The 18,551-nt window shown below is 36.7% G+C and overlaps 1 protein-coding gene across 1 annotated transcript; it reads right to left on the bottom strand.

The window, feature by feature from the left end:
- Positions 1-850: 850 nt before the first annotated feature.
- On the bottom strand, positions 851-11,618 carry LOC129259016 (PR domain zinc finger protein 1-like). Its single transcript, XM_054897283.2, has 5 exons — positions 10,961-11,618; positions 6,192-6,383; positions 5,477-5,596; positions 4,752-5,013; positions 851-4,305 (listed from the first exon to the last, which is right to left on the bottom strand). Exons 1-5 carry the CDS (start codon positions 11,075-11,077, stop codon positions 2,414-2,416), a joined length of 2,583 nt encoding a protein of 860 aa, XP_054753258.2. The 5' UTR covers positions 11,078-11,618; the 3' UTR covers positions 851-2,413.
- Positions 11,619-18,551: the final 6,933 nt, after the last annotated feature.

The raw sequence follows: 18,551 nt of genomic DNA, 5'->3' as shown, positions 1-18,551 counted from the left end.
CATCTCCTTCTGTGAACCCCCCCCCCCCCCCTGACTAAAAATGAGGACTAAAATAAGAAATAAGAAAAAAAGGTTTCGCAGTAGTAGAAATATGAGGGCGCCATCACTAGGGCAAAAATGAATTGAACACTTCGATACCATCAAAAAATCAGTGGACAGAAAAATAATTATGATTTTCCTGATGCAAATTTTAACCGTCTTTATGAAATACTCATGGTATCTCTTTTTGTTATTTGTTTGCCCTGATCGAAGCGGGAAAATATCAATTTATGTTTACAAAGAATGTTTGAAGCTTACACTCTTAAAACAAATCAGTCAAATCGACTAGACAAGTAGTCAGCTGGGTGCAACAGATATGGCAATCACTGATAGGCACATGATTATATTCTAGTCAGAAATAACTCTGTTCTAGTAAATATACGACTAGAAAATAGTCAAATATGACTAGAATAACAGTTGCACCCAGCTGGCCCTATCAACTAGTCATTTTGACTGATTTGTTTTAAAAGTGTACAACTTCCAAGATTCCTCCCAATTTATATGTTTTAGATGCATTATTTCGACAACCTACGTGCATTGACATGGTAAAACGTTGAAAACTCTAACCCGAATCCCCCCTCTCTCTCTCTCTCTCTCTTCGTCTAGGCTTACTACAAGTATCCCTTTTCTCCTTTTTTACCTTTCAGTCCTCCTTTATTTTCTTTTCCTTATTCTCTCTCTGGAATGTTGCTCTCACCACTCCTCCCCCCTTCTCTCTCTCTCTCTCTCTTATATTTCAAACACTTTTTTCGCTTCCAGTCTTCGGCAATAAGCACTATCTTTCAAAATGTCCATCGTGAATAAAAGTATATCAGTTCACATAAATTCTTGTTTATTGGCAAAAATGTCACAATTTTATACAAAATGTCATCAATATAAGGCACAATAATTTTGGAAGATCTACACAATAAACGTCTTCGCGGAACACACCGCCCTGACACCCATGAGTTGTAATAAAGAACATCACTTAATAATGTACAGAAAAATATACTATCATTCTAAAAATAACGTTTATCTTAATTGCTAAGTCACTCATTTTAAGAATACACATCACATATTGAATTACCTTTGCCTAGATTAAATAAATATAGCTGAATACTGCGATTCGAATAATGTATGTCCTGCGAGTGTCAAGTTAACTAAAATCTTTATAGACATGGATTAGAACACGGCAAGGTGGCGGCCCGCCATTACACATGCGCATATTGAAAATGATATAACGAAACGCATATGTTTGGTATTGGGAAATCAATGTTTTGAAGCCATAAAATGCTATCCAGCTACATGTACTTCTTATTTTGGAACTATACAGTGGATGAAGAAGATTAATATCTAGTTGGGCTCCACTGTAATCGCCACCTGCCAAGAATATGATACATATAAGGTCATTCAAAGAACCATTCCCCTCAGCACTTTCTTGACACATTTACAAACAAATCTACAAATAGTTTATTGACAAATCCTATATCACCTATCGTGTCTACAGTATAAATTATAATCAGAGAAAGACAATTTCATGATTGCTTTTGACGTCTTATTTTTGAAAGACAACACTATCATAAGACATTGCTTGGATGATAACATTCAGGAAACTTTCTGCAGGTATAAAAATCCATCCAAGTTAAGTCAACCGAAAATTCCCACTTCTTACGCAATGTCATAAATGATAACGCGGGATGTTCCTTGAAAGACAGACACATTTAAATATTTTCAAGATGAAGTTTGAATACATAAATTACTTTCGAATGTGTAGATGTGGGGAGCGTTTCATGAAAGGACTTGTCGGACATTTCATCCGTCATGTCTTATGTTATCCGACAGTTACCATAGCAATTGTGCTTCTCTGCCAATCAAAATCAAAGAAACTTGTAAGATCTGACAACAAAATTTTGACGAAACGCTTCCCTGGAAGAGCTATTGAAATCAGTAAGTGATAAACATGAAATTATTTAATTATGGTTATTCCAAATGTCAAAATATCAATAAATAAAGTACTGCAAATCAAGTACGTATACATCAATCTTTCTTTATTAGTAAATTATGTATGTCTTTAAGGTGACTCGGCAGAATATGGCACTAACTTATATTGATAGTCATAATCGGCTAATTTTGGCATCATGATTTCAGTATGATTAGTACTTATTCATACAATCCTACATTATGGCGAATTCAACAAAATACACAAATGAGTTGCTTTACCCAAATCGTACGATCCACTTTGGTAACACTATAAAGTTTGTTTTAATCTTATCTTATTACTGGCGAACACTTTTCATCGCAAATTGAAGTTGGATAATCAAATGGGAGAAAGTTATTTTAAATCAACACTCGTCTTCAACAAGCCAACGAGCATTCTGCAAAAATGTCCCGTTTTCTACGATTTGCTGGTGCGGTTGAGTATCTTTTGGACCACAGTCTCGAGCTTTAGGGCAGGATTGGACTTGGAAAACTTGCTTCTTGATCCAAACTCGAGGTCGGGATGCAATCGTTTGGTTCCATGGGACGGTGGGAGCGTAGGAGGAGAAGCTGCCTTGCCCTCGCTCTCAAAGGTTGGTAGCTGGTCTCGACTGAATTCGGCGGTTTCCATCGCGTCTTCTTCGTCGTTACCGCTGGGCAGGGGAATTCCAGTCGAGGCAGAATCGGAGAATCCTTGAGGGGCTCCTTCAATGGCATCAGAACCAAACATGTAGCCGGCAGGTGATGTTTCTAGTGATTTTCTTCCCTCCTGGATGACCAATTTGTCCTCATCGTCATCCTCATCATCGAGATGTACTCGACTACATGTCGATGCCACATCGAGGTCGGGATGCAATCGTTTGGTTCCATGGGACGGTGGTAGCGTAGGTTCTTCAGATGCCGAAGGAGAAGCTGCCTTGCCCTCGCTCTCGAAGGCTGGTGGCTGGTCTCGACTGAATTCGGCGGTTTCCATCGCGTCTTCTTCGTCGTTACCGCTGGGCATGGGAATTCCAGTCGAGGCAGAATCGGAGAATCCTTGAGGGTCTCCTTCAATGGCATCAGAACCAAACATGTAGCCGGCAGGTGATGCTTCTAGTGATTTTCTACCCTCCTGGATGACCAACTTGTCCTCATCGTCATCGTCATCATCGAGATGTACTCGACTACCTGTCGATGCCACATCAGAATTTCCGAAGTAGTCGGTGACATCAGTGCTAGCAAGGTGATTGTGAAGACCAACCATGTCAGATCCGTCGGTACTTGGGGTGTCAGCATCGTCGCTGAAATCCATGAAGAGTTCCGCGTTGCCTTCTAGGTGAGCCTTCTTGTGAAGCCTCAGATGGACTTGTTGGTTGAACTTAGCTGGACATTCTTTGCAGTTGAAGGGCTTGTCGCCACTGTGGAGGCGCATGTGGGTCTTGAGGTTGCTTGTACTGCTGAATCGCTTGTCGCAGACGTGACAGCAGTGTGGCTTCTCCCCCGTGTGGACAAGATGATGCTTCTGAAGATGTGCAAACTGTGTGAAACCTTTTCCGCAAAGATCACAGGAGAAGGGCTTCTCACCAGTATGGACACGAAGGTGGACCTTGAGGTTTGAGAGCTGTCCGAATTCCCTCTTGCAGACATTGCATTCGTATACAATCTTTCCATTGCGACGTGGGAGCTCGTAGCCTAGAGCACGGTGACCGTAGTTAGGGTTACTGCTGCGCCTGACTCTTCTGGGAATATCATGCTTCATGGATGATTCAGGTTCTGGGAGATAACCATTGGAATCTGTATGAGGCTGATTTGGATGAGGTTTTGGCTGAATGTGGCGGTTCTTGGTCAATTCCATAGAGCGAGAATCAATCATTCTGCTGGACGGCATAGAGTAGATGGGTTGTGAGGCAAGCAACGTCAAACCACTTGCAGAACTCATGTAGTTCGGGGACAGGCCATAAAAGGGTACCGGTACGACAACTGGAGAACCACTAGCTGGGTACATCCTTGAGACTGGAATGGCTGGTTGGGTTGGCAACAAGGTTGAACTGCTCATTGAGGATGAGGACGTTGGACTAGGTGGCTCCTGTTTGATGTCTGTACCTGGTGGGCTGCATCCAACTCGGTGACTGAAGGCGAAGGTGGGTGGAAGGCTGGGATACAAGGTTTTACTGGCACCTGCTTCAGCACCAAGGTGGTCAGAACCACTGCCACGACCTGAATAAATCGGGAAGGAAGACTTGGCATTGCTGACTTTAGAAGACATTTTATTTGGTCGACGGCTGAAGTCTATAGCATCTTCGGAAGGAGAAGGTGCGGAAACAACTGGCTCTGAAAAATAAAGAATAAAATGATTCATTACTTACAGCTATTTATTTTATATACCGATCAATCAAATATTTATACAAGAATGGGTTGTTACAGCAACCAGAAATATATTTGATGTATATCTATAAAAAGTAGTGGTTTAAGTTGATGAACACATTATTTTATTCGAAAATGCAAAATGCTATCTAAAATTATTTCTATAAATACATCTTTTGCTCATAATGGGTTTACACTAATTATTTTTAGAATACTGATTTGTTTGTCAAATTTGTCTTCAAACTGCACATCAAATTATCCTCCAACAACCCATATACCAAATAAGTATTTCATCCAATTACAAGAAAGTATCCTTTGAAAAAAAGGTTGTTCGAAATAAGCTATGATAGCAAATGTGATCTTGGCTTATAAGAATAAATGAGGGAAGAATAAATGAGTGACCAATTTCCTACCTTTCTTCACAACTGGACTGGTGCGAAGAGAGGATGCGACTGGTTTCTCAAGGCGCTGGGCAAACTCAGTGCAATACCACACAAACAACTCCTGGCCCGGCTCTACAGCCTTCGTTGTATAGAAGAAGATATCTGTCTTGTACTGGCAAGCCACGAGGTTCTGCTCTGCCGAAGCTCCGGCGGGGCTGACGTACTGCATCCAGTTGCTTCGCTTCTTGTCGAACCCATCAATATAGTGGACAAACTTCTGTACATTGTAGATCTAGAAAGCGTAAGAAATAAATATCACTTTAGTAATTTGGTGATAAATTCATGTCAATTAAAGCATTGAACAGTATCAACCGGCGCTGTGATTTTCAAAGTTAAATACAGGCCATGTAATTGAAACATTTTCCTGCTACAATTGTTCTAAAACAAAGCATGTAATTCCTTCATTCTTTATTACATTGACACCTACGAATATAATTTGATCACATCCTTGATCAACATTAGGAATCAGAAAAATATTCTATGATATATCAAAAATGATATCCTCATTCTCAACTATGATAACAACACAGTTGATTTTTTTTAATAAGAATATACATGTATGTAATCCAGAATTGCTATAACTTTAAAACGATTCTTCCATTGATTCCGAAATTTACAGATTTTCTTAAAACGGATATAATAAGTAAAATTAGAAGAACATGGAGGAAGGGGAGCATAGAAAGGCCTTAACTTACCCTCCAAAAGTATTTCTTGTTTGCATCCCCTGGCACCTCTTCTTCCCTGTAAATCTTTCCAGCTAGGGGTCCGAACCGTGTTCCTTTTGGGATGTACTGGTCTGCTAACACACCGACCACCTGTGCATGGATGAGACAAAATTTGAGATCACTTTAATCAGGAATGAAGTATAAGATAAGTATAAGATTCATAGCGCCCTCATTTAAAAAAAGAGAGAGATTGAGAAGGGGGATAAAAGGAGAGGAGAAAATCATAGAGGCATGAACACACGCAAGGTGAGAAGAGAGAGGGGGAGGGTACGAGAAAGGGATGACATTCAAAATTAGCTTTATGCTAGCGCCAAAGATTCAAAATATTCGTATCCCTTTTTCTTTCTAATAAATTAGCATCTTTCCTATACCGTGTTGAAAGATAACAGCATTCTCTTCGGAGAATAACAGAAAAAAGAACATGTGAAATAGTGTATATAACGTGAAAATATTGCTTTGATAAACCCGTGTTCTATTGAAGTATTTACTTAAACAGTTCAAAATAAGAAAATAAAAAATATATCTATTTGACTGTCTGACTAAATAAACCACTTTCATCATAACTCGTGAATTATTATGTTTTTCTTCTTTACAAAAAAAAAAGAATGTATGCTTTTAAACTTGAGTCCAAACGAGTTTCACAAATCCACTAGAAATCACGTAACGAGGACGAGGCCAAACTCACCTGTTCATTCCTGTACTTGAATTTGAGATTGCCTGGTAGTGACGTCACCGACCTCGGTTCTCTGCTGGCTGGGTCTGCGTCTTGATCCTTGACCTCGTAGATGCACTTCTTCTGGTAGTCGACCTCGGACATGTCCGTGGACACAGCGTTATCGTTGCACCCCATGACCAGCCGATGACGGCTGTCGAAGACCTGATCGAAATAGGTAAAAAGGAGAAAGAAAGGGAGACAATGAAAAATAGAGATTTAATAAAATTGACTCTGCAAAGCGTTGTGCATTTACATGGCCGACATGATCTTCATGTATAAGGTACTTCTCTCTATTTTCTAATTTTGTTTTCATTTTATTTCATCTTTATTTATGTAAAGTAAATACATCTTTTTTTTAACTTTGATATTTAAAAAAGGTCTGACCCCATTGTGGAAACTACAAGATAAAAACAACCGTTCAAAATAGTAAATTGACATTTTACCATTTCGTTTGAGAAAAAAATTAACATGCACAAATAAATCTGAAGAATGTAATACCGATTTTTTATCATTGTATCAATTCTATAAAGCATTTTATTGCATAATTTCGTAAACCCTAAATCGCAAATGGAGCAGTGCTATTGAAAGTATTGACAGAAAAGGGGTAATAGCCAATGATTCGGCAAATTCGTGTTTGAAAACTTTGCACAAACACTTTAAAGAAATGACGTCATAATGAAGGATATTCTCAGAATCAATCATTATCAACCAAGTTCCGTTTGGTACGTAGTACACGCTACAAATGCATACTTTGGCCCAATACCACCACTGCAAACAGTACGGGAACCGCAATCAACGGCTATTGACCCCGGGGGCTATAGTGCGCCGAAAGTGAAATTTGATAATTCATTTGCATAACATCCCGTTAAAAATATAGGAAATCATCTAGCCCTGTCCTGTGAAATCACCTTCTCTTCATATATCATAATATTTCCGCTAATTCCAGGGTTATCAAGTCACACAAGCGAACCGGAACATATTGGCACATGCAGTCGGAAGTAATTCAAACGGGGCTCATATTCGATGACTAACTAACCTTTAGACATATAGGTAAACCCCGTCAAACCTCTTCCTCTTTTTAAGCGATGTTTTGTTATCACTTTTACGTCACAATGTAGAAGTGAAAGGCTATATTACTAAATTGTTTGTTTGTTTCCCCCTGGAGTATTCCTGTTTGTTTGCAGAATGTTTTTCTTTTTAAAACTCGCATTAAACATCCGACTCCAAAGTCCATGGCCACGCACATCCCATTTTGGATGATAAAATGGCAGAAAGTCATTAAAAAATTAACAATAGCTTTGCACGAGTATTGGTCACGTAATTGGGTTAAGACATTACTGTTGAAAGTAAGAACAGGGCCTAAAATGTCCTTCCGTGCCAATGTTAGTCAATATTTAACGCAAACAGATATTGTACAGATATCATCGCAAGTATGGTGTTTATGAACTGATTTTTCGTCGTCAGTTTGAAGACATAATGCATTCACAGTAAATGTAAGAGGCAATTGGTTCATTGAAGTGTATTATAACTCCCCTAACCCCACCCATTTATTTTTCTATTGTTTTGCCAACCCGTTATCATTGCATTGGCTAACGTTTTCCAGTACAGTTGACCATAAATAATTTTCATCAAAATGGAATCAATACCACCACAAAATGTGTTCGTTATTTTTAGTATTAAATGCTATTAATATGCAATGACTAATTCGTATTTTTCATCGACTTTTCGGTTTCAGAAGTAATCAATTCATTAGTTTCAAGAATATATATGAAACTGATTCCATTTTAAATGTAAAAAAGTAAAATTGGGAATTCTAATTCCATAAAGAAACCACGAATTTTGTTCGACTGTATTCCCTTCTTTCATCATAATAACATAATTTGATTGGATTTTTTTTTTTTTTGAGAAAGACGCTCAAAGTGCTGAGGAAGAGGAGACAGTATTTCCTATCCTTAAAAGGCGGGGGTGAACTTTACCATTATTTTCTTCATCCCAATTATCGTTGTGTTGGTATTCGCAATTACCCGCCGATTGCAGTGACTCATAACAGCAGTCAACCTATATAATATTCACAGCGTGTAAAGTTCACTTTTTCTTAAACCAGCCAACACAATATGAAAAGTTGCATTGCGCATTCAATTTGATAGCACTCGGATAATTTTGTACTACATTAGCACCGCATTTGCGTGTTAAGTTATTATCGAACTTCAATGCGATCATTTCGTGTGACTAGGGCTCTATAGTGAGTACCATTGGACTGGAATGCAGCAAAAACAAATATCCTGGATCTATAACCATTGAACTTTGGTCCAAAATGTGCCTATCAAAAATATACTCACTATTCTTTTTGGCATATGAGGTTTAAGTTGTTTGATATTCCAGGAAACTTTCTTTGGGAACCATTTGCTTTAACCTGGAGTCGATTCCGCTATATCATGCCTAGTATGGCAAACCATGCAAACATCAGTTTCAGGTTCGATTAAAAATATATATAATATCGTCTTATCCTTTTGTAGCAATCGAAATTCTTTAAATAAAATTATAAATAAATAGTTTTTCTGTTTGTATTGTACCATGTGTTGTCTAATTTAATTTGGGGAAATGAAATGACTTAAAGTTTTCTATTCAGAGGCCAGAATTTAGCCATAAAACTTGTATTTTTCGTTCAGTTCTTATAATACAACTGTGTATTAAATTAATGAATGCGATCTAATCACAGCAAGATATTTATCAGTCCGACATACAGGGTCTAGATGAATATGACATCGTCTCCACTGTGGATCAAACTACCACTTTCTTCCATTATATCCCTATGTTATACATCCCTATACTTCCTTCCCCCCCCCCCCCCCTTCTTCTTTACTTTGTCCTTGTGAAACTGATGCAGAGATGGCATATTATTTTGTGCAACCATGACATTAAAAGATTACAATCACATTATATTACAATCTACTACGTTTTATAGTCAAATGTACCTCGTTTTATAAGCATCAAAGAAATGCCTCATAGTTTGGCTTACGACGGTAAATAGATAAGCAAATACCCGTTTCTTTCCAAATGTGTCGTCTATAGTACTACAATTTATACAACACTTCCTGCAAAATACATCCCTAAATCCACCACTTTCTTAAGAATTCGCAGAATGTGTCAACTTAACGACACACTTAAAACTGTCTGGGTAAGTGATAGCCCCTATTAGGATTAATAGGCCTTTGTGCTATTTATTATAACAATAGGGACCGGGTCATCACCCACCCCTCTGTATAAAAATGCCCCCTTTTATCTCTTTGTATCACCCCGCCACAATGGGCCCTCCCACCCCCTAACCACCAATAAATGGTAACTTGAAAGCGCGCGACCATCTTTGATTTTATTAATACTGTATAGCTATAGGGATGTGAGAATTATCACCATGTATAAAAGAGGAAGGTGGGCATAAGAACAAGTGGGCGGGGTGGACAAAATAATACAAAAATGGGCTTTTCGGGAAATGGGAACATAGGCATACGAAAGCTATGCCACATTTTCACTATGACCAAGGTTTGACTTTTAGGCGAAGGAATAATAAATATTAAGAAATTAATGCAATTGGCAATAAATGTGAACATGGTAATAGATGGAAACTGAACAATTACACGACAAAAAAACAAGAGAAGTATACTATGGAATAAGATAATGAAGAGATGACATGGCCAGTGCCTCATGAAAACATGTACCTCTAACATCACTCTTAAGAATAAAATAATGCAAATCTGTTTTACCTCATCAATAAGTAGATCTAAAATGAAAGTATCATTTAATACTATCAACATCCATATTTAACATGCATCTCAAAAATATTATAATTTCATAAGTTGAGTAAAAGTAGAATTTCGCTTATCTAAAACAGCGAAAGTGTTTTTTAATCCCAAAAGCATACATGTAGCTCCCCTTATTATCTTTAAGGGAAATAAAAGGCTGATATATTGTGGGCCATCGTCTTCTAAGACGGTGTTGAAGAATATAAACTACAAAATAAATCTCTTTGTACCAATGGCAAATTCTAAAATAATGGAAAAATGGCGGGTTCATGGGTGAAAGGCAATTGAAATCGGCTTATTGTCGTGTTAAATGGTATCTCAGAAAAAAAATACTTTTCTCATGTGGACAAGTGGCCTTTAGAGGAATGGTCAACAAAATGTGGACATCTTCGAAGGCCAAAGCGGGATAGTCACAACTCATTTTCAGACTTAGTAAAAGGGATATAAAAAAAACACTGCAAACATAAAAAAACTTGAAAACACAAAAATACAATATAGTATAAATGACTGTTGACTAATTAAAAAAATAAACATAATAATAAACGATGCTTATTTATCTCTTATTATCAGGTATGCTCTAATTTATATGAATTAAGTGTTCTTTTTTTCAATTATCTATATTGATGGAAACGAATGGGTACAGAGTTAAATGAGAATTTGTATGAAATAAAAAAAGATATATGAAAGAACAAAGTTGAAAGAACAAAGTTTCTTTTTATTATACATCTTTTTTTTTCTTTAATGAGAAGAACAATGATGTCCTGTATTTATTTGAAAGAAGATTTTATGTTTCGAAATCTGCCATTGAAAATGAATCACACACAAATATCTTTCTAAGTTTTAATGGACAATCTATTTAAGATCAAGTAACAATATTGTTAATTTCTATGAGAGGTTAAGATTTGTCCAAGCAGCAAAATCTTTTCTTTTTTTTCTTACCGGTGGATGTGGCTTAGGATTAGGCACGGGGAAGCTCGGGCACATCGCTCGGTGGGCCGCCGCTAGGTAGTAGAGATCTCGCATAGCTAGCGAGCGGGGGTGGTCAACTATCACCATTTTCCCTTTCCTTCGAAAACACAACAGCACAAAATCACAACAAAGTTATCGGGTGAGGGCAGGCAGAGAAAGTAGAAGAGTGTCCGCTTTCTTCGAGAGTAAAAATGTGTACTATGAACCAGAGAGACCTGCACTCGCTATTTGTAGCTCAGGCGAGTTTGCGTGCAGTACGGATGTCCTCTCGCTTTTGGACCGGCGGAACAATACACTCACTGAATGTGTGGGTCGGGTTCCGCTATTGAATGGGTCGTTTAAAGTACACTCATTTATTTAGGAGAACAAAACAAGTTGAACGATTACAGATTTCCCGCTTTGTTGCGGCAAGACACTAACAAATTAACCAAACACCGGAGTTCTGTCTTATACAAATTCCCACTTCTACAGTATTGTCCAGGGCGGAGATTCAAAAGAAAGGGGTGGAAAAGGCGGTAGCTTTCATCCTCATCATCAAAATGATCAAGAATCTTTGGTTGAATAGATGAAAGGGGAGTCTTCGAGTGGGTCCAATACAGTTTGAAGGTGGTAGTTACATTTTAACACTGGTGCACACATAGTGGATCCATGATAAGCTAGGAGTTAGTAATCAAAATAACTGTAATTAAAAGTAAAGACATAGAGGGTCGGCACTTTGATGGAGCGGGGACGTGTTGTTTAAATTACAGAAGAAAAAGACTCGACTAAAATTTCACAAGGAGCGTGGCTTAATATAGTCAGAATGGGTATAAGACTTCAAATGCACCTGAAACTAAATACATCGTATAATTATAAAGCAAAAGAAACACGGTTGGATCTCGCTCTATATATAGTTTTCATATTTTGATGAATCTTTATTGTCGGAATCTTATTTTAAATGCCATTTTTTCATATTTTGATGAATCTTTATTGTCGGAATCTTATTTCAAATGGCATTTTTTTCATATTTTGATGAATCTTTTATTGTCGGAATCTTATTTTAAATGCCATTTTTTAAAAGATAATCTTACTTGTGTTTTACTTCATTTTATGTCTATAGTTGCATTTTCACCATGACCTTGCTTTTGTTTATTATCATTATGATCATTATCACCGTTTTTTTTTCATAAACATGTCATATTTGTTGCTCTGGAAAGAGTATGAAATATTACACAGAATGGTTACAACTTTTTGAAGCACAGACAAACACGAATTGATACAGGTCAATGAACTTAGTGGGGTTTACAAATCTGTCTGAAAGTCCATGTTTGGGTCGGTTGGTACCGTTTATTTTACATTAAACAACTTATGTAATTCAGTATTTATGATTCAGTGATAGTTGCAATTTTAAAAATCGATATATAATCAACATTTGCATTATTTGATATGGAAAATGTTTAAAGATCTTGTAACAATAGTGCACGACTGCATTGAAAGTTATTTTGATTTAAAAAAAATCAACCATCATCAAGTAAGTTGATATATTGCTAATAATAATCCATGACGGTTTTAAACTTACAAAATTATCAAAAATATGCATTTATTCAATTTAAATTTATGCATTGCCTATCGGTGGGCATTTTGTTTTGTTTTGTTACTTTCTTTCTTTTTAGTATGTATAAGAATACATTCATTAGAGAATATATAGTGCTAAATACTATTTTGTTATTTCTGAGGTTCCGCGGGAACTTTGATAATGAAACAAGATATTTATAGCCATTATTTAATTAAACCAAAGGTGTTGGCTTCTGACGTAAATAAAAACAACAATATCCTGTTGTACGTGTATGTGGCTGTTTTTTTTTTTTTTTTTTTTTTTTTTTTTTACTTTTTTGCTTATTCCGTTGCCTGGAAGTTTTTCCACAAAGTAGGGATATGTATGTCCAATGTGTTTTTTCATAAATTGTCATTTTAGAGCTCGAAAACGTAAACAAGAAGTTATAGCAATTGTTGATCCAATGAGAATATTAGTATAGTGGTATTTAATATGCTAAAACAAGGGAGTGACGTCAGATGAATTCCAAGATTCCGCGAGTTCATAGTACAATATTTGTTGCGCTGGTCGAATAGACCCTCGACCGCGAAAAGGTATTTATGGTCAATCTCTAGGTAGAGAAATTGAGGAGGGAAGGAAGAGGGGTTGCGATTGTATTTGTATTGGGAAAAACATTGGTGTAAACAATAAGTACCCAATCATTAAGATAAAAAAAAATTATACATCGGATAAGATGGGAAATACACGTCTTGTTATCATTATGGATTGTTTTCTGTTATTTATTAAAAGGGGCTAAGATAGAAATTTCAATTGAAAAAAGTCATGCGAAGCAAACAAAAAAGGGGGTATCACTAATCACTCTAAAATATGGGCACTTCTCCAATGATTGGGGCACAATGGTAATCAAGGGGCAATACACGCCCTTCCCCCTTATTATATTGAAAAGGATACTTGAGTTGACAAGAACTACATGAAGATTTATGTATCTCGGACCGAGTAATATCCAAAGTCATTTGTTTCTGAATTTAAAGAAAAATATTAAAACTTTAACTAAAATATATACAGGTCTATGACTGTTTTCCATTACTGTCCCAAGTTCCGTTTGGGGTGAACATCACATTTCTGAAACAGAGAACTGCCTGTTCAACTCGGGTATTCATCATATATTTTTATTTTAGGGGTAAATCCTTAATCAATTTTCAATCACAAATCCTAATTTATATTATTAATGGGAATAAACTATTTTCATTAATCCAAGTAAGGCAAATACTTTAGAATTGCTTTCTAGTCTCAGAAAGAAAGTGTGTATCGTAATTATCATGAATATTCACTTAAAGAAAAAGCGATCGACGCTTGGAGGGTGATTAGTGGCATTCCCACTCCCCTTTCTCCTTTTTATGTTCACGACACGCCCCTTTTTACACATGACGTCATTTCCCGACAGTTTCGTTTTCGCAACTTTCTTTGGAATATTTGTCTCAGTGGTTTAATGTTTGGATATAAAGAATGAGACCTGTTCAAAGTCCGAACTGTCTTTCTGAGAAAGCGAAAGTGTCCCCATACTCTCGACCGCAGCCGGCATGCTTCCGTTTTTCTGTAAGCATGGTAAGGAGACGCCAAATAACGTTACCATGGCAACACATGGCAAATGCAATAACATCAACATACCATTTTTTATTTTTTCACATATTTTTCAAGAAAAATTCTAAATCATTTTGAACGATGGAGGGCATTCATGTGCTACTATCAGATAATAGCGGATATCATTATGGTACAATACCATCGAAATAAAGTGAAAAAAAGATCGATGTCAAAAGAAAAATTATGTTGACATGGGACATAGAATAAAGAAAATATTACAAGGATTTTTATACAATGTTGTGGTCTATCAATATCACGTTTCTAAGAGTTTGACAATGATTTATCGTACATATATTACGGTGTTTATAAGCATAACACGTCGTGACTTTCGCTTTTAATTTGCCAAATCTTTAATATTTACAGATATGTTTACTTGTTTTTATTTAATGTTTTTCCTGTGTTTTTCCAGAGTTGTTGTTTGAGCCATCATTAAGGAAATGTATATTCATGACATTGGTCAATAGCCTAGTCATGTCAATTAATACGGAAATGGTTTCTGTATGTTCTGAAAATTAAACATGACACCTAACTGCAAGAAATAGAAATACATATTATATATTGCAAAGTTTTTCCTTCAATCTTTAAAACACAAAAGGTCGTCACATCAAATGTTCACATTATTTAATCGCAAGAGGAAATTTCATCATTATATTTATGAATCAAACTAAAGTATGATAAAGATGACATCGACTATAAAATGGGTTTCTCTCTCATAACATTCTACCACAAACCCAAAATAAGTAACATTGAAGCTCCTCATATCATTGTTTTTTACAAGAAAATTATATCGTTGGGATATACCACCTCTTTCTTATATGACGAATGAAGCTTTATTTCTTTATCTTTCTTCCACTTTTGATTTTTCATTATCCATCCAAAATGAATGCACCAATAAATGTACAAAACGTGCTAAAACTACCACGCAAGAGGCTTTACATGTTTAAGTGACTGATGCGCATAATATCATATGAAATTCACGATCGCGTGATTTAACGTTCAATATTGGTTCCAATTTATCCCGCAATTTACATACCGCATTTTGTTTTGTTTTTCCTCCAGATAAGTTTGGAAGCATTGGAAGTGTGGGTGACTATTTAGCAGACACCGGTGCGGTCAGAGGAATGCACCAGAAGACTAACAATTGCAACTTTCATCCGCTTCTTGGGCGGAAATCTGTCCCCAAAGGTAGGGGGACCAGGGCCTGGAAAATTTGACAAGCAAAAGAAAAAAGGTTTTCACCTAAAATGTAAGGTCATTTAGTCCAAAATACATGTATTATTTCGAGTGTGAAGTGATGTATTTTTCTCGATCATAAAAGACCAAAAATAGTAGGGGGACATTTTATATTGTGTCCCCCTACTATTTTTGGTAGGGGGACACGTCCCCCTGCCCCCCCCCCCCTGGTATTTCCGTCCATGATCCACTTAATAAGTTATTGGTTGGTTAAAATTCTGTGAGTGATCCAGATCGGACAATACAAAATTTCCATGACATTAATTCCAGTTTGGTAGGTCCAAGTTTTAAGTGACGGAATTATCAAAAGAGTACCACCTCCCCTCCCCTCCCCTCCCCTCCACTCTCTTCTCCTTGTGATCAACATCATTTCATTTCATCACGTTTATTGGTGATTCAAACATCAATAAATGTATCATAATTATGTAGTCTGTGCTTGCACTGTTAGGATTTACTACTACTTTCAATCCCTTTTCGAATCAATTACGAAGAGTATTGCGTCAACATCGTCATCTGGTGACAAGTTTTCAGATAGGACAAAATCCTTGATTTGGATTGGCGTCGAAAACAGGTATTTGCCTGTTACTATGGTAACTGTCGGATGGAACAATCCTCTCATGAAACCCTCAATAACTTCGATAACTTAGATTGTAATCGATATCCCACTATCGACTGTTCGAATCCTACCTTTGGCATAATCACAATTGTCACGATTTTAATGGATGGAGAACATCTCGGTTAAAATTCATCTAATACCAGCAAAAATCCGTTCCCGACTCTCTATAGCTGTTAAAAACTGGTGCCGCGTATGAATAAAACAGAACGAATATTGCATGCAATTATCATGGACTATATATTAACACTTTTCATACGTTCTCTAAACAAAACCTAGATATACAAAGGATTAACTCATTTTTTTATTCATTGATGCAAATAACGAGAGAACAAAACATTGGGAATATAAGGCTTATTCATTTTTTTTCTCGAAAGAATGCTCGTATTACTTTCCATATGGCTGCAGAAAGGGGAAAACATGTATAAATAAGCCCCTACCAGTGAAAATCTCGGGGTTTTTGTTTGGTTGTGTCAGTGATTTAATCAAAAGCTGGTGTTTAATATCTACATTGAAATTATCTAATTGTATAAAGATAAATAAAATTAATTGATGGATCATAAATTATTCATAACCGTTCACTTTTTTAACTACGAAAATCCCTAGTGGATTACAACCTATAAATTTGACGAAAGTTTGTATTATATATCGCATTTTAATGTAATTTGTCCTTGTTTTTACCCCTAAAAATCTAGAGCAACTATGCATCCTCAACTTTAAAAGCACATGTTTAACCCGTTTACGATATCTTATTTTGGTTGTTTTCTTACAAACAATGGTATTGTGTATAAGAAGGCGGGGCGAGGAAAATTTCTAACGACGCATTTATTTCTATTCTATTTCACAATTATACAGTGCGTATCAAAAAAAAGTTTACACTTAGAAAAAATCCTGTAAAATCATACATTTGTCATATCCTGAAGATTTTTCCGCATTTTAAAATTGGTACAGATCCGTTTAAGCAAATGACGATATAACTGTCGAAAAATATTTCCGCTTGAGTGAGCACCACTTACTTTTGAAAAGTAAGTGAAAAATGATTTGCGCAGAACTTTGAAATAGTTATGCGAATAAAAGTAGACCTTAATCATGAAGAACACATGGAATTTAGCTAGTAAAATTTATTTGAAACAAAACACTTCGAAGAGTGCATTGCGCCCCACCCCACTCCCCCACACACCGAGTCAATCGTGACGATATTTGCTTTACACTGAGCTGTGATTTACATATTAGGCTTGGGCTTGATTTTCATTTTGTTAATCATTGTCAAGCTTGGAAAAAGTGTGGGGAAACAAGTATTAAATGAAGAATGAAATGTAAACCCACTTTAAATGAAAAAAAAAACATAGTGAAAAAAATGCTGGAGATGTCTGACATAAACTTTTGTTCAGATTAAGTTGTCCTCAGATCCAGCTGGCACAAAAAGGGTGAAGGTTGTGCTTTCTAAGTGTTGAAATTTCAATTTGGGTGGCAAAATTGTTACACAATGCTTAAATGTATCCATTTTATTTCAATTGACTATTAAGTGGAAGGGAAATGTATGAGAAATGTTGTGCAGGGTAAATTTGATTTCGCCCTTTCCCCCTTACACAGCGTGAAAAGGAGCATTTCTGCGCAAACAGATTTCTGCGAGCTTTACAAAAACGGACAGTGCTCACTCAAGTGTAACATTCTGTCAAAACTTTTACTTTCATTGGATAGATGAGACCCAAACCCAAGATTATATGTGAAAAAATTACCCATATGTTGTATATTTTTTAATTCCCAGGGCTTTTACAAAGTGTACACTTTTTTTTATACGCACTGTAGATCTAAACTCACTTTATGCCTCAAACATCGTTTTTTATTCTCTGGAATACAAGGGCGTAGGCTGGTTTAAGGATAGGGAGGTGCACATCCTGGGGAGGTGGAACTAAAGTCGCATGGGGGTTACACGTCTGAGAGGGGAGATGAAAGTAAAGTTTGAAAAATCGGCTGTTGAAAGCAGAAGAAGGGGTTCCAAATTTGAAATTTCGTTTTGCCTGCCATTTTTGTCGGAACTCCTCTGCCTCAGCGGAAGGGTGCACGCGCACCCAGTGTGCCCCCAGCCTACGCCCTTGAGGATATAGCCGCTTTATATTCTATACAACTTCTAAAATGAAATCAAACTTGTCGACAGGCTGAATATCTTTGAAGGCCCTAGTTAATATGTGCATGAATGGATGATGATGAGCATGATTGGGAAAGATTCGAGGTGAAAAAAAAACAACTCACGTCTTCGTTATCAACATGGACCTCAATGACTTCGTCGATGTCTGATTTACACGAAAAGGTGTTGATACTATTTGAATATAACCTCCCATCTACCCCTCTCTCTCTCTCTCACTAGCTCTCTCACCCGCGACATCTGTAGAAATTGGGGGAAGTCCCAAATCACAAAACACGTGTCAATATTTGCTTAATCATAGTTGTAAATGTCATGAATCTGCTTGACCCTATACCGTCTATTTAAAGTCATGAATATAATATTCCCTTAGAAATGGATGGTCAAAGAAACCATT

Source organism: Lytechinus pictus, chromosome 4, assembly GCF_037042905.1.
Source record: "Lytechinus pictus isolate F3 Inbred chromosome 4, Lp3.0, whole genome shotgun sequence".
NCBI lineage: Eukaryota > Metazoa > Echinodermata > Echinoidea > Temnopleuroida > Toxopneustidae > Lytechinus > Lytechinus pictus.
This window is presented reverse-complemented; position numbering and strand designations above follow the sequence as displayed.

Coding starts and splice junctions, on each gene's coding strand:
- LOC129259016 (XM_054897283.2), bottom strand. CDS start 11,077: ATGGTGATAGTTGACCACCCCCGCTCGCTAGCTATGCGAGATCTCTAC. Junction 6,384..10,960: donor ATCCTAAGCCACATCCACCG/GTAAGAAAAAAA, acceptor TATTTCGATCAG/GTCTTCGACAGCCGTCATCG. Junction 4,306..4,751: donor CAGTCCAGTTGTGAAGAAAG/GTAGGAAATTGG, acceptor TTTATTTTTCAG/AGCCAGTTGTTTCCGCACCT.